The sequence below is a fragment of the Chroicocephalus ridibundus genome, chromosome 4 (genome assembly GCF_963924245.1).
Source record: "Chroicocephalus ridibundus chromosome 4, bChrRid1.1, whole genome shotgun sequence".
NCBI lineage: Eukaryota > Metazoa > Chordata > Aves > Charadriiformes > Laridae > Chroicocephalus > Chroicocephalus ridibundus.
Window position 1 is genome coordinate 43,796,273 of NC_086287.1, and position 23,898 is coordinate 43,820,170.

The window sequence follows — 23,898 nt, forward strand, 5'->3', positions numbered from 1 at the left end:
TCTAGTTTTGAGGCTGTTACTGGTTTACTAGAAAAAAATGTATTCTGGGAAAGGATAAGGCATGGTGCCTATTTTCAAAAATGTATTGTGGGAAAAAATAAGGCACGGTGCTTATTTGTTTGTTTGTTTTTTACCAAAGAGGGAGAAAGGAGATTGCTCTGTTTTAAACAAAGGCAATTTCTATTAGTTTTACCTGTTGAGACTAAGGATGATCATGATTTCCCAGCTCTAAATCATGTCCAGTTAGTGCACAAGATGGAATGCAGTTGGACTAAAACATAGTTCTCAGTCACAGAAATACCTGGTTGATTCAGTGTATAACAGTGTTATATGCTCCAGAGAATCATAAAGACAGCTTGGAAGCTAACTTCTCTTTAATAAGAGCACTTGAGTATAAAGTAGACTGAAGATGCCACAAAGTGCTGGATTTCAGACTATTATGAAAGAAAATTTCACAGATGGGCGTGAAATATCAGAGTAAATTTAAATATATTGCTTGGTTTTTGAGACCCAGAACTGGTATATTACTAGTAGTTTGTCTTCTGTGGGTGTGTGCTGAAGAGTATGTCTAAACTACCTTAACAGTGACATGAATTTAATGATCATTCCAAATACAAATTGGCTTATCACAGGCTAAAAAGCTGGATGGTATGCACTATGTAGTACCTTGTCTTCCTCTGTTTTGCTGCTCCTAGTGAGTTACGTTTTTGTTTTACTTTTTGCACAGGCTGCCACAGAGGAAGAAAACAGCCATGGGCCAGTGAATGGAATGCTTAATGCACCAAGTCTGGGTTCTCCAATTCGTGTTCGCTCAGAGACCACACAGCTAGACAGAGATGTCCCACTGGTGCGAAAGTTACGTTCGATTCACAGCTTTGAACTGGAGAAGCGTCTGACATTGGAGTCAAAGCCAGACACTGATAAATTTCTTGAGACCTGGTAAAGAAATTATTTTATTCTTATGCTTAGATCTTTTCAGGATATGTAGTTAAGATACTGTCATCTTTCCTCTGCCTTGTGAAAAACAGGAATGGAGCTGCTGAGTTATGCTTATGCAAGCTACAGCAAAGTATTTACTGTGTTCATAATATTGCTTGATTAATGGATTTTGCTACTTGGCAGCTTCTTTGAAAGAAGATTAGTGCTAGTATACAGTTAAAGTCAGACTTCTACAGTTGAGATTTTTTTATTTCAAGACCTAGTAGTGTAAGCCTGATGTTTATTACCTTGTTTCTTCAGTGGGATAGTGTTGGCAATCAGTTGAACTCATCCTAAATAAGAATAACATCAGGTGCTCAGTAGAGGTAACATGGGATTAGATTATATGACATGAGGACAGTTTACAAGAAGCGGAGTTACAAAGTAAATTTGGAAATCTACCTGCATGCAGCAGGTTTAGTTATGCCCAAGGGTGTTGCACCAACATAAAAAATTCTTGATAGAAGACAGAGATCTTAAAATGGCGTTTAGAGGTAGAGAAGAGGCGGATGTATGAGAACAGATTCAATCAATTTGCCTATGTGTAGAAAGAGTAAGTGCAGAAAGACACAGTGAAATCTAACTGAAAGGCAGAGTGGGGACAGTAGAAGACAGCTGAGATGCTGATAGTGGCAATATGTCATGGGGGGTTAGGAATTTGAATTTGTTTGATGAAGCAAGTTATGCAAAGCATAAAAAAAGAATCAATCAAAACAATCAATAACATTCTTCTTGAAAGCATCTACTAACTGCTGCTGGAGACATCTGTTTCTTCTGTTCTGCTTTAAGTCTCTACTTAGTAGCATAAATTAAGTACAGTGGACATCTGGTGGTAGCCTCACCACTGAGCTGGTAGCCACTCACTGTTCTCCCTTCTGGTAATTACATTTACGATACAGTATGATACATTATGATTACACTTACAATATGTGCAAATTTCTAAGACCGTTCCCCCATTTTCACTTGACATCAGCGTTATTTGTCTCAAATTGTGGATCTTTCAACCACTGTAGATTGTTCTAAAATATGACAACAATTTTTTATATAAATCTACTGAAAAAATTCAAATGTAGCTTACATTATTTAATTAATTCTTAACTAATTCAGATATTAATTTCTTTCCTTAAGTTTGGAGAAGATGCAGAAAGACTTGAATGCTGCGGCAGAGACACCTGTTGCTGCTATTCCTCCTCTTTCTCAGAAAACACCCATTCCTGCTCCTGTGACTGCTCGCACGGACCATGTTTGGCACTATGATGAAGAATATCTTCCGGACGCTTCAAAGCCTGTGTCAGCTAGTTCTCCAGAACACGTTGATGGTGTTATTAGCAATGGATTTGTAGCTGTCAACTTAAGCTCCTGCAGGCAGGAGGCTGATTCCAAGGAATGGGTGATAATAGATAAAGAACGGGACTTGCAGGACTTCAGGACAAATGAGGCTTTAGGGCACAAAACGACTGGAAGTCCCTCAGATGAAGAGCCAGAGGTACTACAAGTTCTAGAGGAGTCCCCTCCAGAAGAGCAGCCCAGACAAGGTGGTTGGGCAGGAAACAGTGTCCATGCCAAGAACCAAACCTCAGGGGTGGAGTTTGTTCTAGCCATGGAGTGTCATCCTGCTGCTTCCGAACAGCTTACAGATAAATTGGAACTTCTGTCTGGAGCTGCTGGACAGCTTCTTGCAGCCACCCCTACAAGTCCTATGGAAGCTCAAGCAGAAGGAGCACTCACTCCGGTAAGAGAAATGGTAGTGGGTTTATTGAACCTCTCTTTATTCAGAGTTATATGAGGAGATAGTAAGGGAAAAGGCAGTGACTAAAACACAATAGCGTAGCAGAAATCCCAAGTTTCATCAGATATGGGACTCTTCTCGTTCTTGAGGAATGATCTTCCATGTTCTGTTGTATCAGTGTTTACGTTCTGCCATGGAAGTGGCCATTAGTTCTTCAGGTGTAATCTGCAGAACTGGCCTCAATAAAAAAAACAATTATTTGTATATTGTTACATACATATATATATATATATATATAAAGAAGCTCCTTATGCAGTGATTCCTAATCAGTGAGATACATATGCAAATACATAATTATTATATTTGCAGCACATAAACATAAAATTGCAATGAATATGTGAAATACTGTGCTACAATGTTTCATGTGTTTCAGGAAAAGCCTAAGTGGCTGGAATTAAAGAAACAGAGTTCCAGAGTTACTTGCTCTCACCATCATTGATGTAGTGTTTTCTTTTGGAATTCCCTTTGTTTCTTCCTGTTTATTCTGAAATTTCTAATGGTTCTTATACAAACAACTTGTTGGCTCTTATAAGTTGTTGCTACTCCTCACTTCTAAGATAATTTTGCAACTACTGCTTTGCTCTGAGAATTTTCTCTTCACTAAGACAGATTGCTTCAATTGCATCCTCTTCTTTTTGTGTTTCTCCATCTTTTCTAAAGAATTCTCATTTGCACAGGTTTTGAACATATGTGATTTTTTTCCTCTGAAAAAGCCTCTAATAAAGACTTCTGTGGCTTTACTTAAGAAGGAGTCAGATTAATGGTTAGGTGATTGGGAATCAGCTCCTAGTTCTATTTCTCCCCTTTTCTCAGTAGATATTCTGTCATAATGATATAAAGGACAATTCTTTCAAGCTCCTTTGAGCCAAGAAACCCAGCTGTACTTCTCCCTCACTTATTAGCATTTTTTGTGAAAGTTACAGCCATCTCATTAGAAAAAGAAACTTGTCACCAAGTATTCATTTATTATAAGGTGTGGAATATCCTTTATGGTGAAAATGAACTGCTCAATGTAATTAACTATAGCTGTACAGTAAAAGTTCAAATACACCTAGGTTCTTATGGAAAATGCAAGATTATATCTTTCATAGATTGTATTTAGATATCATACTTTGTGAATTATGTAGTTTATAGAAGATTCATTTTGCATGATTGAAATTACAGAACTGTGTTAAACAACAGAAGACTTTTTTGAGATTTGAGTTGAAATATTAGTTGCCTGAAAGAGTTTTTGATGGGTTAGAAACTTGTAAAAGTGAAAAATTAATTTAACTTACTTGGTTGTTTTCAGTTGTTAATTTTTAATATTTTAATGTTAGTATTAATAAAATAGACAAGAAAGAGCAACACTTAGTCCTGTACAAAATACTGATTATCAGGAGTTTTTATTTCAGAAGCCATTAAAAAACAGCTTGCAGTTTTCTATGTAGGTGAACTATCCCACTTTATACATTCTTGGCTCTTTTTGGGGAAATAGCTATCCCCCCAAATAGCTATTGGGGAAATACCTAAAACTGAAAGTAGAGGTGATATAAATATCATGTACTAAAGTGCAAATAATGGAAAATGTCTTTATCTGGAAAAGGAAGAAGCTTCTGAGCACAGGAGCAGAAATAGATATAAACAAGGTCAATTAATTATAAGACGTATTGGAAGAAATACTGGTTGAAGTAGACACTGGGGTAAGATTGTATTTTAGTTTGGTTTTGCAAGCAGGTAAGGGATATTTGTCATGACCTCAAAAATGAGGGAAATCAGTATGGTTTATAATATCCTGGAAGAGCAAGTAGTGCTGTGAGGCCAAGATGAATGACAGGAAGGAATTTACTGTTTTGAAGGTGAATCGTGTGGAATTGAAAATATAAACTGAACTGGGAATAAAGAGAATCAAAATTATTTGGCTGATTTAGAAACTGGGAACAGAATGTGTCTATGCAGTGTGTGCCATACAACTGTGATGGCAATTTGTGGTAGTCTTCCATCAACTTTATTAGCCCTTGAAAGCCAAACAAAGCCCAGGAGGATATTTGGAGGCGAGTTGTTCTTTCTGCCCTTCGTTGATGGTATTCCACTTCATAAAAGATACTTAATATTCCTTGAGGTGGGTACCGGAACCTAGCTGTTCTTATAGGTGAGTGTCCTAGTCACTTCACAGGGAGACACATGGTTTCGTGGTGGTTTTGTCAGTTTTACGTTGATGGTTGGACTTGGTGATCTGAACGGTCCCTTCCAACCTAGGCAATTCTATGACTATATATATGCCTCTTCACACAGTATTTCTCTCTATTCCAGAGTCCTGGTGACGTTAGGGAGCTGTTTGGTAGAGTTCTTTTCCTCCTTCTTCAAAGCATTTACCTACCTGAACTTGTTCTTTGAATGTGATCCTTGTTTGTGGATCAGATCCTCTTGTTCTTTAGTAATTTTATCTAGGTAGCACCTTACTGACAATACAAATAATCGCAAAGGGTCATATTTTACTTTTCTGGTGATTTGATTATATTGCACCAGTTACTAAGAGCAGGCTTGGATCCAAGGATGTAACTTTAGGACCATAAATCAAATGACTTAAGTGTTACTAAAAGGGGTTAAAAACAGATGTTGAAATTATAGTAGAATAATAGCTTAACATAATTTCTGAAACAGTTTATTAATTTCAAACGGCTTGAAACTCCAGGACGTGTCAGCATTCATGGTCATTGTGCTTATGAATATACCTCCCACATGGATTTCTAGTGACCTGCTTCACTATCACTTAGGAGCAAGTATGATGAATTATGCTCTTTGAGCTATTCTGATAGGTTTATTAAATATGCAAGCAATTACTTCAATGATGAATGAATAAAATAGTTTTCCTGTTTTATGTATTTTTTGATTTTTCATTTTTACTCTGGTGATTCTTCTCTATTCTTTCTTTATTTCTTTCAGGATTTTATTGCTCACTATTTAAGTAGTAAGTGGTAGCAAGGATGTTTCTGTGTGAGAAGCTAAAGGTTCATATACTCACCCATAATTTTATTTTCTCCTGAAGGAGAGAAATTGCTGGTGTGCAGTCATTCCATTTGTAGAAAAATGTTCTTCCTGAAATTGTGTGTCTACATGGACTTCATGTAATTGATGGTGATATAATTTCTTACCTGTTTCACGCAGCATCAGCATTCTAATAAGAATGTAAGGTTGTAGCAGTTCAGGAAGGGAAACCTGAACTCAAAAAATACGAGAGAAAAATGTCTAAGTTACTGGCTTGGGGATGAGCAAGTTTCAGGCATAAAAAATTACAGCAAATTATGCTATCTATTATGAAAAAAACCCTGCAGGTAAGAGAACCAATTATCATGTTATTAGTCATGGTTTTCCAGTTGCAATACAGATTGTGTGCGCTACCAGCAAATACCAGTTTGATCTGCCTCAGTCACAGGCACATGGTCACATTTCTGTTCAGAGCATTCCTTGGATATGTTTATGGCTTTACGTTGACTTTGGCTGCAAGAGGACAGACAGTACCTGATTTGCTGTAATATCAGCTGGTGTGAAGTTAATCTGTCAAAAGAATTTGAACTGATCTAAACTAATGTTGAATTTATACTGGAGCAGCACTTTACATCATAGAGCCCTAGTTTGTTTTCCCTTGATCTGGTACCAGAAGCCTAAAGCTGGACTTGTTGTGTTGTTGAACCACAGCCTCATTAATTTACTGTGTTTATATTGAATTGCAGTGAACTCCATACAGTGCATGCACAAAACTTTGCAACGTATATTTTTCAGGCAGATATTTCAGCAAAGAAATAATAATGGAGTTGAAGTAATTGAATATGTAACAGCTAATTTCATTTTCATCTTCAGTTTAAATTAAACAACAGTTTGCTCTGGTCACACTTGGTTGACAACCTAATGCCATATATATGTATGTATGGTTATAGAAGAGGTTTGACTGTGTGAATCTATTTATCTTTATTATTTATAAATATTGCTGAAATTAGCATTTTGTACATTGAGGTACTATTATGTTTTATCAAAAACCTGCTCTTAAATTTCCATTTATTTCAGAGTTCTAAGTCATCTAATTTTCATGTACCATCTATCCTCAGTTACTGCTTTTATGAGACACTGGAAAACGCTTTTTTTTTCCGGTTGAGAGACAGCTATGCATGATGGGAACTGAAGCTTTAGGATTGACATAATTGAAAATACCTTTTCCTTGGAAACTGAGATGCTTGATAGATGCTCTCTGTTTCCAAGGAATACAGGTTAGAATTGCAAATACCATGGTAGGAAACAGAAAATTACCTTCATGAAGCTTGCAATGAATTTGCATATCTTTTCTCTTCATGTTTTTATCTACATATGCTTGGAACAAAGAATCTCAAACTGTATATATCAATCTCATTTACAGGTATTTAGACGTGTCACCATCAGATATTTATTCAGCACTGGAAGAGGTCTTGCAAACAATCAGTTGATTTCAAAGTTGTATGTCAAAGCTATAGGTTTACTGGAATCACCAAAAACAATTTGAAAATGTACTTTATCCAAAGTGATTAGTTTGGAACACTTTGACTTTACGGTTCCTTTTCTTTTTTTTTTTTTTTTTTTTTCCCCCCTCCTTTCTAAATGCCTGAGTGATGTAGCTCAAGATGAAGCAATTGTTCATGTATTCTCCAGGCCAGTGTATCCTTCTAGTTCAATCCCATATTTGGGAAATTTCATCAAAATTGTTTAGTACTAATCTTACTGATTAATCCTGTCAGTTACGGTTCTTAATATCTGCTGCTGTAGCTGTACAGTCACATTTGTAAAGCCTGAAATGGATGTATATGCTAAAAATACAGTCCTCTCAGAAAACAGTGTTGTTGCATGGATGCGCTAAGCATTTACAAGGACCGGTCAACAATCAGCTAGTTTGTGTACACAGTGTCCTTGGAATAGACTGTGTTATTTTATTAAATTTGCCTCAGATTGTTACTCACTGAATGAATGAAGGTAGGAGCGAGCCAGAAAAAGGATGCTCACTTCTGATTTTGATACCGGAGTTTTAAAAATTGATGGAAAATGTGAAGACTAGACTTAAGATACCTCTTAAATTATCAGCTTTTACCTGTGAGGGAGTTGTGAATATTGTCTTCTAAGAAAATGCATATAGGCAGGACATAAACAAGAATTATTAAAATATTGATTTTTAAACCTTATTTTCTTCCCCGCCGTGTTGTTCTCACAGCTCAACTCATCTCATATGCTGCATTTCTCCACTCCAAGAATTTCAAGTCCCATCCTCCGCACCATGAGCCCTATAGCCTATCTATCCATCCACTCGGACCCCCTGAAAGAGGCTGGTTTACCAAGGAGTCAATCAGCTGAGAGCCACTCCTCTTCCTCCCGCTCAACTGGTCGTAGGCAGCTTCCTGTCATTCCCTGTGGCAACAGGTTCCCCCCTGTCATTCGCATCTCAAAAGCACAACTTCAGCAGGTGAATAAGCCTTGTCTTCATAAAAGTGACTGCATTGTAGCAGTCATCTGCAAAGTTTAACATTTTTTGTTGCTCTGCACAGTCCGGTAGTAGGCATGTGCTAGTCATACTGCTCTACACAACATCCTAAAAAATATTTTGAAAGATCAGATTAGGGAATAAGAACGGATCTTGTTCAGGAATAGTCAGGAATACCCTACGGAGGAAGATAAATTGTCCCGCTTAAAAGAGGTAAAATTAGAGAGAGGAATATTTAAAGAGCAGTTATTCAGGTTATAATCTGGAGTACTAAGTATGTCTGGATGTTCTGGAAGATAGATTCACTTCCTCAGAGGGATTTTCTCTTGAAAAAGGTAGGATTATAAAATCTAGAAAACAGATTTTTGCTTCTTTCAAAACGAAGATTAAAATCTCTTTTTTATGTTCCTATAATCAGTACCAGCTGAATTTTGAATTGTGAACACATATTAAAATTTGGACTATCTTAAATTATTTTAACGTGAGATAAAGGCATCTAGAGAGAGTCAAATTGCTACTTTGGGAATGAACAAATAATTAATTGTTCCACTGCTTGCATTATGCAAAACAAAGATGGGAATTGTCAGGGCTCATAGCTAATGGAAAATGTCACTAGAGAAAGGGGACTTTTCGTACTTTTGTATTCCCAGTTTCATTTCAATATGAAAAAGATGAAGGCTTAGAGTCACAATTGGAGTTAACTATAATTTGCATGTTAGTATTAAAAATACTGAGATTTGCTTTGAGAGCTCGCATTGACTGGTAAAGCAGTATGACATAGCATTTATGCATAAGACCGTAACATATCATCATCATTTTACCATTAATATTTCATTTGGATTATATTTTGTGTTGCCTTTTATTTCCAATGTATTTTTCCGTATAAATATTTCTATGTGAAAGACTTTTTTGTTTTCAGTGAAGCATGCACAGGAGTATTGATATTAAAAGTAATCTATCAACATTAACTTCTTTCAAACTTCCACAGGATCAGTGGTGAGTGATAACAAGGCAAAGAAAGTAGCTAGCGTACTTCCATCAGCATTTTGTTTCTTAACTCAAAAAGCAGTGGTTTTTTTTCCTGCAACTCCTGTCTGCTTTTTATATGAATATAAACAAATAGTTCTTGTCCTCGGTGCGTGGAGATGAAGAAACAGTAGCTCCCAGATGTTCATTGTTGTGAACTTGATGGGATACCGAAATACCACATTCTTCATGATGACTGATGTATTGATTAGGGAAAAAGACTTAGGAGAAATTAACTCATTAAAAGTTAAGCTTCAGTATTTTTCAGGATTAGTTGGTATCACAGCATGCAAAATGACCTATTTTTTTTTTTGCCTGTATATCTACGATTTAGATTTTCCAATCAGAATGTATTGCAGGTCTAATTAGCAACCTGCTCACAATACTGGAAGAAAGTAGGTTAGCACAGAGGGTCTTCTCTGGCTGCCTTAATAGCCAACAAATGAATACAGCTGCAGTATTAATAGGGGCTGCAAAGTGATATACTTTCTTGTCATGTGAAAAAGAATTGGTATTGTGCCAGGTGCTGCTACTGAGCGGAGTGTGGAGTGTAGCATTCTCAGCCTCTCCTTTCTTTTTACCTGGTAAGTCCATGACTGCTGTGTTCCTTTTCAAGCTGTGATTTTGAAAGTCCTGACTCTGAGAATTTAACTTCCAGTATTTCATTTGCTATGGAAACCACAAGCATGTGATTCTTTAGTTCATTCCAACGATGAAGGACTCGTGTACTTTGTGGCTCACTGAAGAACTGAAATACTTTTGCAAGTCCTTCTCTTGTCTACAGTGCAGTAATCTTAGGTATTCAGCAAGCTAGAAGTTCCAGCAGCATGAAAGACGAATATGCATGTTAATAACCTAAAGGTTTTCTCCAGCTAAATATTAAAAAGAATTTTAATGTCATTCTATATTATTCTGTATAAATATTTGGTACTGAATGTATTTTCCTGTATTCCTGCTGTTTGCAGTTTGGTTCAGCATTCATAGCTAATGAATTGCCAAGGTCAGGGATCTGTGCTATTGAATTTAGTTTCATGTATTAAAAAATAAAGAATACATTTGTTTGTGAAATCAAGCAAAGGGATTTTCTTTCCTGATTGTTGATGAGTGATGGTTCAGGAACTGTAACCCACCTTCCTCTAGTTTGACATCAGATAGACGAGGTCATGAAATTTCTGTATATTCTCTGCTCACTAGTGCGAAGAGGGTATAGGATGTAGGTCTACCTTTATTTGTTCAATAAAGAGAACTCCTCTCTTGTCATACAAATATTATGGAAGAGAATTGGAGTATTTTGCTTCAACTCTCCTTAGTTATTCAACTTGCAGCATAAAGAAACAGTCTGGCAGCATCAGAGCTGACAAAAACCAGAATTAATTCTTTGACTGTACTTGAATCTGAAGAGTGGGGCTGAGTGCTATTAGCATCCTTTTCCTCTATAGCATGGACAAATTACACAAGAAATCCTCTTGAAACGTAACCTTTTTCTTTCTTTCTGTGAATTTTTCAGCCAGATAAGTTCTCTGAACTCTGCTCATTAGAGGACTGCATAGAGTGTTGTGTGAGTTCAATGGAAAAGGTGATGTGAGTGCAGCAACTACTGGCCAGGGCTCTGTATGAAGAGGTTGCTTAGGTAGACGTTGTGCTAAATGTGTAACCGTGTCTTGAGAAACAATCAAAATCAGTGACGTCAGATTTTGATCTCTATGGTTTCTCAGCTCTAGTTCTTCAATAAGATGGTGAACAACTCTTCTAGCCTCAGCAGCAATCTAGAATGCTTCTGAACTGGCTGCGATATAATAAGATTCAGCCCTTAAAAAAGGTGGATTTCAGTTTTGTGTGTCATTCTGGCATATTTTCATTTTTCTATGTGCTTAATAAGACATGTACAAGGGAGCTAATTTTAATTTAATGACTTTGTGGTTATTCATTGTGTTAGGGAAAGATAACCTGTGTCTCTCAGGTTAAACATCGGAATTAGTTGACACTTATACAAATATTTTCTCTTATGCCTTAATTTTCTCAAATTTCTACCTTACTGGAACATTTAAAAAAATATTTTATAGTTATACTCTTAGTTACAAAATGCGCTGAAATCTTCCCACACAACATGGTATGAAATGCAAACCATCATATTCATATTGATATCCAAGATAAGAAATAATATACTGATCTGAGTTGAAAAATTTACCTTAATTTTTAAGCATCTCACTGGAATTCAGGGACCTGTGGAAGAATAAGGTAAGAATTCTTGACATGTTCAAGGGGTATTTAGAGAAAGAATGCGTATCCCTTGTAATTGTCATTTTCTTTTGGATGTTTTAGATTTATGAGCCAGGAATGCACGTAAATGTTGTACATTTTGCCATCTTTAATGAACTAATTTTGGCAGGTTTCACTAGTCTGCAATAGCAAGAGATGATGTTTCTTTAACAATTTTCATCTACACACTCTCTAATGCAAACAAGCCAAGTTTTATTTGTTGCTTTTTTCCAAGTGGCAGAGACAATTGCTTGATACGTAGAAATTTAAATGCTGCCTCCAAGGCTTAGTAGAGTCTTTTGTCTGAAGGAGAGAAATTCTTCAGGTGTGCTTTTTCACATGTGCCTTTGGTGTAAAGAAGAATTAAAAATTACAGTATGTTAGGTTAGCTGTTCTTTCAATGGAAACTTTCCAAGCTGTAAATTAAGGAATTAATAGTTGAAGATAAGCAGTCAGCATGAACGTCTTAATTTTTTTCAAATAGTGCATTGCCTGTAGAGAACACATCAATTTTTAGTGACAGAACCCTCTTGGCCATTCTCCTTCTGCAGGTTTTTCTATCAGAAGCAGCAGAAGAGTCATAGTGAAGGTCAGGACAATAAATTAGCCTTGGTGATATAGCATCCACATGCACTGATCGTGTAGGAAAAAAACCCTGTAGAAAGTTATTAATTGTTTTAAATGTTCATGTTTTCTGGAATCCACAGTACTCTTGAAATTCGTAAACACGTGGTTCATCTCTTCTTGTCTGTCCTTGAAGTGGTGATGTTTTGTTTTATTTCTAATTTTTTTTAAAATGCCAGTCTTAGCCCAAACATATGTGATTTAGTACATTAACATAGAATAAGTAAAGATGTTTCAGGAAAGCTAAATGGTCTGTGGGATTTCCCATGGAGAGCTGATCAACTCTGGTGTCAACAATTGTTTCCGTGATGACAATTCGTATAGTAATCTTCTTGAAATGAGTAGGCCATTACAATTCAGAGCATAATGCCCAATGACTAATGATTATTTCTCATGTAATTAAGGTATAATTGATGTAATTAATAGAATAAATATTGTGTGTGTATATATATAATTGCAGATGTTATCTATAATATCATCCATAAGATATTTAGCTCTTAAAATCTTTTGTCTGTTATCATTAAAATCACATATGATACTAGTCCAACTAGAATTACAGGAAAAAAATTATTTAGAGTTTGTGAATTTATCATCATCTTAGCATTTTCTCCTGGTTTGATAGAGCTGTCATACGGAAGGAAGAGAGAACTTTTTAAAATAGGGAAAATAGGGAAACCACTAAAATTAGGACAAGCATTAAGTGGAAGTCTCTAATATTTCTAAGCTACCACTATGTAATTTTTGAAAACTGGTTTTGTTTCAAATTATTATTAAGATTTCTAGTATTTGGCAATTTTACATGAACCACAGGCAGCTGTGTTTACTTATTACCTAGCTACAAACATATAGCTGCTCTGGCTGCTTTCAGGCAGCTTCTAAACACAAAACATGATATATGTAGAGAGCTCACGAATTGTCTGAAGTGTCACTACCTTATTGCTATATCTGCTCTTAAGAATACCATGCTAGCAGGTACCAGGCTAACCAAAATAGAATCAGAATAAGCTGATAGTGCCCTCGTAAGTATTTTTATGAAGCCTAAATACCTAACTGGCAACATGTATTATACTGTAGATCGCTTGAGTGCTTGGATGGAATCAGCTGTGTTGTAACTACTTCATGGAGCTGTGCTTTACATTTATCATTACTCCTTTTCACAGAAGCAAAACTATGTAACATAACAGGCTGCCAAAAATTTTAGGTATTTTGTTTTGAAAAGATAGGCTGGATTCTAATCGCATCTTTGTGTCTGCAAACTTTGTGACTATAAAACCTTGTGTGCGGAGGAGAGAATATTTAAAAAAAAACTGTAAGAAAACAAAAAGACCCTTAGTATAGATAAGACTCCTATCTCCAGATCTGTCTTCTCTAAAGTATTTCTTTTAATCATGCTTATAAGCAAACTGAAACAGCTAGTTCTTTATGTGAATTACAGCTACTGTTGAAGGTAGCACGCTGTGGGCACAAGAAAACCCATAATGCTTTCAAACAGATCCTGACAACTCTGAGGAGAATTTTAAAGAAAATTTTAATCTGGTTTTCAAGTTTGAAAATTAAATTTTATGTGTATTTTATGCTGAAATTTCAATTAGTATTAAAATTACACTTTCATGGTTTCATCAGTTCTCCTGGTATGTTGGGTTCATCCGTGGAAATTTTAGTGTTCATAGATTCTCTCCCTTGCAAGCATAACACAACCGTGGGTAACGTGCTAATATAGTGCCAATCGTATAACTGGATAGAACTGGATTTAATTTATTACCACATACAAATGAGTGGATTCATTGGAGGATGACTGGAGGATCAGAAGTCAGGAAGACTCTTAATTTTGCCTTGTTTTTTTTACTGTGTTGTTGGAGCTCTATTTTAGAGTGTTGCTGTTTGAATACACAAGATACTTTTACCTTTACAAAAAATCAAAAATATAGTGTAAATAGCAAACCAGAAGGAGGAGTATAGCACAGTGGTAACCTAGAATTAGACAGTGGCTCATAGGAATCAGATACAAACAGAAAAAAAATTGATATATTTGAAATCTGTACATCGGTGTCAAGGCAGATCTTATGTATGAATCACCTGATACTTCATTATAACCCTTTATTTATTGGAATTGATATATTGGAGAGGAGAATTCAGAATTAATCTAAACAGTGGTAGCCAGACCCCACTGCTATTACACATAAGAGCAGTTTTTGTGTGATTGAGGGTTTCTTATTCATGACAAAGAAAGACTATTTACTTGGCTTGAGCTTGGGTTTACTATACAGCATTTCAAGTGATTTTTTCAAAGAAGACACTCTGTTTAAAAAAAAAAAAAAAAACACAAAACAAAAAAACCCAAAAAACAACCAAAACCCAAAAAAGTACTGGTCCTTAATAAAAAGGTATGATGTGGCTTTGAAAATGAGAGTTCAAGGTTTTCCTGAGGAAGTATTAGCCTGTGTTTTTATTGTTTCTGAAAATTGCAGGTATTCTCTCTGTAGGAACAGGTATTAATATACAACTTAGCTTCAAAAAGATCACTCAGAAGTAGTAAAAATTGTTTCTACCATAAGAAAAAATATATACTAATATATTTGTCACAGCTAGCTGCTGAAACAAAGTAAGGTTTGCTTAAAATTGCTTACATCATTATTAGCTATGATAATAATAGCTGGGAAAATACTTTAACTTCATTTTATATACCAAAAGTGGTTGCACCATTAATTACAAAATAAATGCCACTTTGTGCTTACTGTGTGCTCTGTTAGAGGAGAAACCTTGTAATTTGTATTGTTTTGTTTGCTTTTTAACTGGGTACCTAAGTATACTTGAGCAGCAGCGTCCCTAAGTATACTTGAACATAACCTCTCATGGAGAAACAATTAACATCCTACTGAAGATTTTTACAAAAATCTAGATTTAGAAATACTGACTATATTGTGCTACTTAAAGTGTGATATGAGCTCCCTGGCTTTGTTACTAAAACCACAATCCTCATGGAAACAGTAGTTTTCCATTTTTCCAGAGGGAAAAGTCTCCAAGTGGCCAAGCTTATGAAAAAAGTTCTTCATCTTTAGATCTTTTGTGACTTTAGAAAATAACCATGGTACAGTAGGAATTCAGTTTCTGTAAAGAATGAAATAATAGCGTGAGATGGGAAGGTGAAATAGGCTTCAGTTGCTGTCTTTTCACGTCTCTGAACTGTGCGTTAAGGCAAATTCATGCTTTCTCTTTGTTAGAAGACGACTGTCTCTGTGGAACTCAAGAAAAACATTACAATTCTGTCCCATTTTCAATAGGAGTATATGACAGGAGTATTGTGTGAGTGTTATGAAGTAATAGTCTGTAAGTGCTGCTGCTTCCCAGTTCTCCAACAATACAAGTAAATTTAAGAATATTCTTCAATTCGTTTATGCATTATATAGTAGAAGTTTCAAATTAAATGGGTACTTGTTTTAGTCGCGTTACCAAACTAATGAGCCACTTATTACAATGACAGTCATTCTCTAAAAGCAATTAAAGATACTGCTTTTAGAACAATCAATACTTGCCCTATTGGATGTTTGAGGATATGGGTTTGCGTTAGAACAAAAAAATCTTCCTTTACCTGGTAAGTGGCATAGAAATAACTGAAAACGGAAGATATGTAAAGAATACTGAAATCTAAAGAACACATGATAAATAAGCCTTAAAGAAAGACTGTACGCACAGATCTGTTTGTTCTTTATCCTCACAAGATACCTATCACATTAGAGAATATGAAAACACGGTCGTCTTGTACATTCACAGCTCTGCATCTGTACATCTGTATTCCATCCTCTTACCATTTCTTGCAGCCTCCGTATAAATCGATGCAAAAATTAGCATTATAGAATAGCAGTAAAAATATATCTGAAGAGCTGTGGAGAGCAACATGCGCCTCTTTTCAGGTAGATATAAGTAAGCCTTCATGTGTTACTTCTCTTTAGTTTAGGATTAGGGCCTATCGTGTGAATTTTTAACAGCAGAAGGTAGTATCCTGGGGACCACCAGTTCCTACAAATGCCTGCAGTGCTTACAGTACCACATATATGGGACTGTTGAAAGGGATTCAGTATGAAAACTTACAGTCATCTCTGGTCTTATGTTCCATAACACCGTGAATTACAGCCATATATTTCTCCTGTTTATCTGCATATTAGTCTGTCTGTAGAAATAGCCAATGTAGTTTAGTAAATCTGTAATTAATTATATCTAATTTATGCCCTGCTGTGAATTTAATTTGGGAAGGGAATGTAAGGGATACAAAGGATTAGGCTTTAAAAAGTCAGTAGGAATGGCAGTAGTAGGTAGGGAGGATTTTGAAAAGTAAGAGGGCTGCTCTGAACAGTAAGCTGGGTGAGTTGTCTACAGAGATGTAAGCATAGCAGTGGTTCATTCATGGGAGAATGACACCAGCAGTAAATTACAGGACAGTGCACTAACATACCCTTTACGCTTTCATACAAACTGCAGTTTACATTTCTTCGCAGAGTCATATAGTTGTGTGAGGAAATAGAAATTAAGTGACATAAGTAAAGAAAAACTCATGAAGTTAGAGGAAGCTGTTGAACTGGAAAGATTGAGGGAGGTTGTCTGGTATCACGGAAGTTGCAGACTTGTACTAACATGGGTTATATTCCTGGTAACATGGTAACATATTCCTGATAGGTGATAGAGCTAACGATAGATGTAAAAGGTAAGCAGGAAAAAGAGAAAAGATACACAAAGTTTGTTCTCATAGATACACAAACTTTACTAAGGTAGAAAAGAAGTTCTAAGAGTAAATTGACGGGGTAAAGTGTCTTCAGAATGCCAAGTAATATGATAATGGCTTATTAATGTGCGAAGTTATAAATAATGACAGGATTAGCGGAAATACAGATCTATACACAATGTCTCTAAGAGGCCTGAAGTCCTGACAGCACTTGCAGAAGTAGCAAACAGCATGAGTGGACAGGAGAAGCTATTGATGAGAGGTCAGATCTTTACCTGCTGGTACTGTACAATAATGCATAATCACATCTTTAGATCTTTCTGACTTAGCAACTTTGCAGACCAAAACTCAATATTTCACTCCTCTGCAATTTGTTGTATATGTTCACAGAGGATTTCATCCAAGCACATCACTTGCTATTGCAGCCTGTCAAAGGTTTAAAGGGAGGAAGGTTTGTCAGATGTCATAAAGGATGTCCAAGAGATATTTATGTTGTTGGTGTTGTTTTGTTTTTTCCTTCTTAACATCCCACTCACCATCTTGTAAAGTTTCTTGAAAAAAATGCAGGCTAATTTCTCACCTCATTCATGTGCTAATTTCAGAAATAAGAAAGGAATTGAGACATTATTTAGGGAAGGCCAAAGGATTCAAGACTGTAGTGGTAATAATTTCATTCAAGTATTTCGGCATGAAAGGAGGACCTCAAATTCATTGTTCTATATATTGTCTCAGTAATTTGCTGTATCACGTAACTGCTATTGAAATATGGGAATTGCGATAATTGGGTAGTGTTATAAACTGATTATCATAGTGAGCTGAGAGGCAGCGTTTTAAATTATGCTCCCCACATTTTTCTTCTTAGATGAATTGCCCACATCACATTGTAATCTTTGTTCCTCAGGTACAGTGTTTGACAAAATTGACGTGATTAGCCATAGGATAAGATTTTAATTAGTGGCAGAAGAAAAGACAGTATGAGGATTATTTATGATTAAGATGGGGTTTTTTAATTTTACATATTAGGCATGTATTATTTGTTTTGTAACTAGATATGCATTGAACAACCTTGAAATTTCCATCTCCCTGAGTTAGACTAAATGATAATTTAAATGGGGGTATTTTGCATGTCTCGGGATCAGCCCTTCTCAGACTCTTTGATTATCACTTCTGTTTTGCAAGCTTTCACAAACAAGAGAGCGAGAAGACTATTTCTGGGATAATTAAGGCTACATGATTATAGATTTTTTTTTTTAAATTGTTTTAAGAGATTAAAAATTTCCTCCTGTTATTTTAATTAGAATATGGCATAGTGTGAATCGTGAAGTTATCTGTAGTGGCCAGCCTTGTAAAGAAGCTGATGCTTTACCCAAAGAAATTTTATAAGGAGCCTTAGGAGGATTGTCTACAAGCTTCAATTGACTATTACATCCAAGTTCTTACAAATTAAAGCATTTGTATCCCTTCCAACCCAAACCATTCTATGATTCTGTGATTTAACAGGGTTCAGTTCTATACAAGTTCTGTTTTGTCATATACATTCACAGATTTTTTAAAAATTTGCCTTGCTCTTTTGTTCTCTCTTAAAGCTGCACTTGAAGTTGTAGCAAGCCTTGCATTGAAGGCACTTCTGTATGATTACTCAATTAAATTTCTTGCACATATAGGTGAAATATCAATCCCAACAGGGATATAATTTAATTCTTGTGCTTTGAGAATACTAATAAGAGGTTTATTGACCATCTGAGAAAACAAACTTTTGTTTGTTAGTGAACTCAAATCAAGGAGGTGATGTATGTGTTCAAAAAGCCATTTCTGAACTGTGAAGTACTCAGTAATACTGAGTCTTTGATGATACTTAGTCATCCAGTATCCTTTTCTTTCCTCCATTTGTTCAATTATTTTCTTTCATGTATAGCTCCTGCCTGTTCTATTGTAGGTTGTTCAACAAGCTTACTCTTCTATTTCTTGGGTGTAGGGGTTAAATCTGGGTTGGCCAAGATAGGCCTGAAAGACTCAAAAATTCTGTCTCCAGATGTGGCAAAGGATATGAAGTCTGTTTAAAAATGTAAATAGATTTCAGATCAGAGCTGGTTTCACCTAACAAAGAATTGACATATGAGAGAGGTCACAAGGAAAATAGAGTTTCCATGTAAACATATTTGAGCAAAGGAGGATTTAAATGCAATTGCAGCCCTTCTGGAAATCTACTAAGAAGGTAAATATCCTCCTAAAAGCAAATAACTAGTCCTAGCTTTGAAAATTGAGAGGATACCAGAACCACTCCATTCTAAGGGAAACCATCCTTATTCAGATATGTGGAAGACAACTCCTTCTTTTTTGATTCCTGGGTTATTTGAATTGGCAACCAGACTAGTTCATCAAGTGAAAAGTTTGGAAAATGAAATATTTTACCAGATTTCCTTACTTTGGAGATGTCGTCTGCAGCCCTGGAGAACAAGGTATTGAAACAAGCTGGAGACAGAGCTGTGTGGACAGCAAATACCCAAGTGATCTCTCCAAAATCTGAACATGTTATTCCAAGAACAATATTGCATTAAAATTCCATGAACCCACTTCTACCCATCTTGTACTTGAGAATTTCTAGGAGATCTGATGATTTTTGTGTGACAGGCCAAAACATGTTCCTCTGTCATATGAAAGCAAGTCCTTCAGTGTATGATACCTGGAAATATATTGCCTCAGAGCAACTTACTAAGAGATGTATGGAAACCATTTTTGTTTAACACTCAAGATTTTGACACTAATTGACCTAATCATGAAAAGGTGCTTTAAAGAAAAATTCTACTTCCTCTGTTCTTCCTGTAGCTGAACTGATGTGCTTGGATTCCCTAACTCAAGAGGGAAGTGGTGTTTCTTTCAGAGAAAAAAACCCAGACTGACACTAAGAGGAGATGTGGAGAATTCTTTTGCCAAAACCAAGTAACTTGAGAAACTTTATTTCTCAATCCACCATTTTAATTCAGCAAACATGAAGGGACTGTATTGGCCCAAACTTGAGAACAAATTATGAGGGAGACAAAAAGTAGACCCTTGCTGTAGGTCTCAGTGGTTTTTTTTATCCTTAGTTCAATAAATCTCAACTTGGGGAAGATGCTACAGACAGTTTAGGTGTACTTGGGAAAATAAGAGTTCAATTATCTTACATTTCTTCTCTTTCCACCCTCCTGGTGAAAAATACCGCTGTAGCCTAACAGATAATCTTTTTCTCCAAATTTTATTCCAAATTTCTCAAAAATATGATTCCACATTTTTAGGTTAAGGTCCAGTAACTGCATTAGGTAAATTAGAGTGATTTAGTATACACTTTATAGTATAGAAATAATTTCTTGAACATAAGTAATTGTCCTCTCTTAATTCAGCTTTATGCCTGTGTTTTGTGTTTCATGTTTTGTTCTAGTGAACTGTTTATAATATCAGTTGAATGTTTGTGTTTCATGGAGGTAAATGTGCACCCACAATGATGGAGATTTTGTTATACAGGACTATGAAGAAAATGCAAAAAAAAGAAATGTGCAAGAATTTCAATTAGGCTGTTATGCTCTCATGGGAAATCTGAGTATATCTCCTTCACTCTCAGTTCCCATTTCTTATTTTGGAGAGTTGTTCTGTATTTTTAAGTATTGAGTGCACACTGTAAATTGTTATGGGTTCTGACTGATGAGACTTGTTTCTACCACCCAGTAGTACCAATGTACTTGCTCTTGCAAAAGCCCATTAAGCTCAGCAGCATGTATAATTTCTGCAACAAGGTCAAGTGAAATCTGTCTTGTAACATGGCAGAATCCTGACAACACTGGAAATAAGTCGTCTCTTCTGCCATCAGTGCATCAAGAAAGCCTTTATGTCCAAACTCAGACTCCAGTCTTCCACCTTCTGTTCAGTATTACAAACTCTGTCAGATTCATGAGGCTAAAGAATACAAGGAAAGAAGGAGCTGAACTCTCTGTCCATGTAGAGAAAGATATAAGGGACGCCCCTTGTTTTGTTTTTTTTTTTCACTGTTTATACCAAATGACTCAATCCAATATGTATAAACCAGAAGCTAGGACTCCACCTGAGAGTGCGTTCCTCCCTTGGCCATAGAGGTAAAACTCCTCTCACTTTTGCGTGTGCTTTCTCACCCTCTGACCTCATCACTCTTGCGTTTCTGTCTGTGCAGTCGCCTGACTTCAATGGGGAAGGTGAGAAGCAACTCCATTCTGGTTTTGTCCATACTTGATGGGAACTGGGGGAAGTGGGCTTATGTCCCTCAGGAGGGGAGAGTGCAGGTTTCCCATTTCATGGACATATGCTCTAACAGTTAAGCTACGTACTAGAGGCAGCGCTCATCATAACCAACAGTTTTTCAAAGGGACTCTGACTCAATACTATGTACAGGTTTTAGGAGTGCTTAAAGCGCGTCTATTGGATTATACCCGTTAGGGGATTTAGATGTGTGAATATTTAGTTTGTGAATCTCTTAACAGCCTTAGGTAAGGAGTTGTCCTAACCAGGTTGCTTACTTAAAATGAGGCATAAGCTTCCATAGGGAAGGTAATAGCTAAAATTTGGGTATTCAGGAAAGTTTTTCTGGACAAAAATGTCAGTATTATGGGTATGGATATATTTAATTAGGTAAATAAAGTTTTTTATTAATTGTTTTGTTAACAGAGGATCTAAATTCTGCCTAAATTGAAATTTAAGTCCGTTCCCAAATCTAGATCTCACTGTGTTCTTTGTCTTCTGTACTTGTCTAAAAATATTGTTGTGTACTTGTTCAAGATTTTACATTTATATGCAGCTTATTCTAAGAGTATTCAAACTAATGTAAAATAAATAAAAAGCCTACCTGTTAGGCTGGATCTCATTTCCAGGAGGGTTACTTGGTAACTGCAGTATTTTCCACTGAGATTATGTTTGTTTTTACCTGTTACACGTTTCTGTCTTGGGATGGTAGTGGGTTGATTTATTTCCCCCCAATTATCCAGATGTAAATTATGAAGTTAGGTATTATTTGAACATTGTGATTCGTAGGAATTGTTACATAATGTATCTTGAAGACATGGAATCAAAAATGCTATTTAAAGAATGTTGTCTGTATGACATTCCTGCGTTTCTCACCTTTTCCTTCTCTAATTTTCTAATGCAGATAACAATACCCAGACCTTCAGTGGCATCCACGCAGTCTGTTTCGGAGAGCTTTCATTATGGCCCCCAGCTAGAGAAAAGAGAGCAAGATGCTCAGTCTATGGAACACACCGTGGAACTTTCCTCTCCAAAGGAAAGTTTGCCAGGTTTGGTTGGGACAGAAGATGCACTTCCGGATAGTGCCAGCAGACCAGACTTGGTACTAAATATCAGCCAAGAGGTGCTTGACAGGGAAGGACTTGTCAAAGAGTGTGTCAGCATCCCGGACTGTGGCCAAAAGGACCTACCTGAACAAAATAGTGGGATACAGGAAGAGAAAGAACTTGAAAATATTCCTGTAGAGGATGCTGAAGAAGAAAGGCTTCCAGTGGTTTCTGAGGACGCCATTGATGTGCTAAGCAAAGAACAGAATAATTCTTTGCCAGGAAACTCAAAATCTGCAGAGGAAGAACCTCTAACAAATACCGAAGCTGCTGAAGAATCAAAGCCAAGGCCCATCTGTTTGGTGCCAAATCAAGATGAGATTCTGAAGTCGATAGCACCTAAAACATCAGAAGTTTCTCCGTCAAGACTTACCAAACCACATGTTAATAGACAGGGAAGCAAAATAGCACCAGTTCAGGAAAATGGTTTTCATTCTAATAAGGAAGAAGTCCATATCCAAGACTTGAAATGCCACCAAGTGGCCCTTACTACTTTTTTGCACCAGGAGGACAAAAAAGAGAAAAATGCTCCCAGAAATGGAGAGTTATTCCACTGCATTTCTGAAAATGGGAATTCTCATCGATCTAAGAAGGACTTAGTTAAATCTCCTTTTGTATTCAGGCAGAGCCGAATTCCAGTTTTAGCACAAGAGATAGACTCAACCTCAGAGTCCTCTTCTCCTGTTTCAGCAAAGGAAAAGCTTCTTCTAAAAAAGGCCCATCAGACAGACTTGGTCAGACTACTTATGGAAAAGAGACAGCTCAAATCTTTCCTTGGTGACCTCTCAAGTGCCTCTGATAAGTCACTGGAGGAAAAAATGGCTGCTGCTCCAGTACAGTTTTCTGAGGATGATGTCTTATCCTCATTTTCTAGATTGACACTGGACTCTCATCTCAGCAAGCAGACGGAAGATAGCTCTTTATCTCCAAGCAGCCCTCAGTCCAGAAAAAGCAAGATTCCAAGGCCAGTGTCCTGGGCAACCGCTGATCAAGTCACCAGTTCAAGTTCAGCTCAGTTCTTTCCTCGGCCACCACCAGGAAAACCACCTACTAGACCTGGGGTAGAAGCTAGGTAATGCAGAGAAAATAGAAATAGGTTTTCAGGTTGAAAATGGATTTGAGCTAGACTGCAGTTAGTGTGCAGGATGTAATCCTGTAGAATTTCCATCCTTTAACTATTTTTTTTAAAATGCTGGGCTTCAGTTCTCCGAGAAATCTTACCTTGTTGGAGAATGAATGAGGAGAGGCTCTTACACAAGAATGAGCCTGCTTCACTGTTAAATCTTATACCTCAAGAGATGTGTATTCAGTATTTTGAAACCTGTCAATCTATAACTAAATCTTTACTTTTTTTTTTTTTTTTTTAAGTGGGGTCACTTTTCTGGAACTGTTGATTATTTGCAAACCCAGAAAAATCAATAGGATCTGTCATATCTATCAATTTGAAAATTAAACTGTTTTTATAGTAGACATTTTGGGTTTTGAGATTCCAGCCATCAGTATTGAGTTAGTTAGCTATGCTCAGATCATGGCTAAGTAAAAACGACTAATAAAGGAGGGCAGAGTGAATTCTACAAGTCCTCCTTTGCCAATTCTACATACAGACATCCATGATCTAGTTTCTTCAGTGTCTACATTACCAGATAAGGAGAATTTTGATACGGTAGTGCGAAAT

The 23,898-nt window shown here is 36.4% G+C and overlaps 1 protein-coding gene across 4 annotated transcripts in view; it reads left to right on the forward strand.

Moving 5' to 3' along the window:
• TTBK2 (tau tubulin kinase 2) overlaps nucleotides 1-23,898 on the forward strand; it is a 106,208-nt gene that overhangs the window by 74,333 nt on the left and 7,977 nt on the right. For 2 of the 4 annotated variants that reach the window (XM_063331956.1, XM_063331957.1), the window contains 4 exons: nucleotides 728-939; nucleotides 2,107-2,710; nucleotides 7,980-8,228; nucleotides 22,022-23,295. In XM_063331956.1, the coding sequence (XP_063188026.1) occupies nucleotides 728-939; nucleotides 2,107-2,710; nucleotides 7,980-8,228; nucleotides 22,022-23,295 (2,339 nt within the window). The remainder of the gene's footprint in view (nucleotides 1-727; nucleotides 940-2,106; nucleotides 2,711-7,979; nucleotides 8,229-22,021; nucleotides 23,296-23,898) is intronic. The other 2 variants (XM_063331958.1, XM_063331959.1) reach the window with 1 other exon arrangement.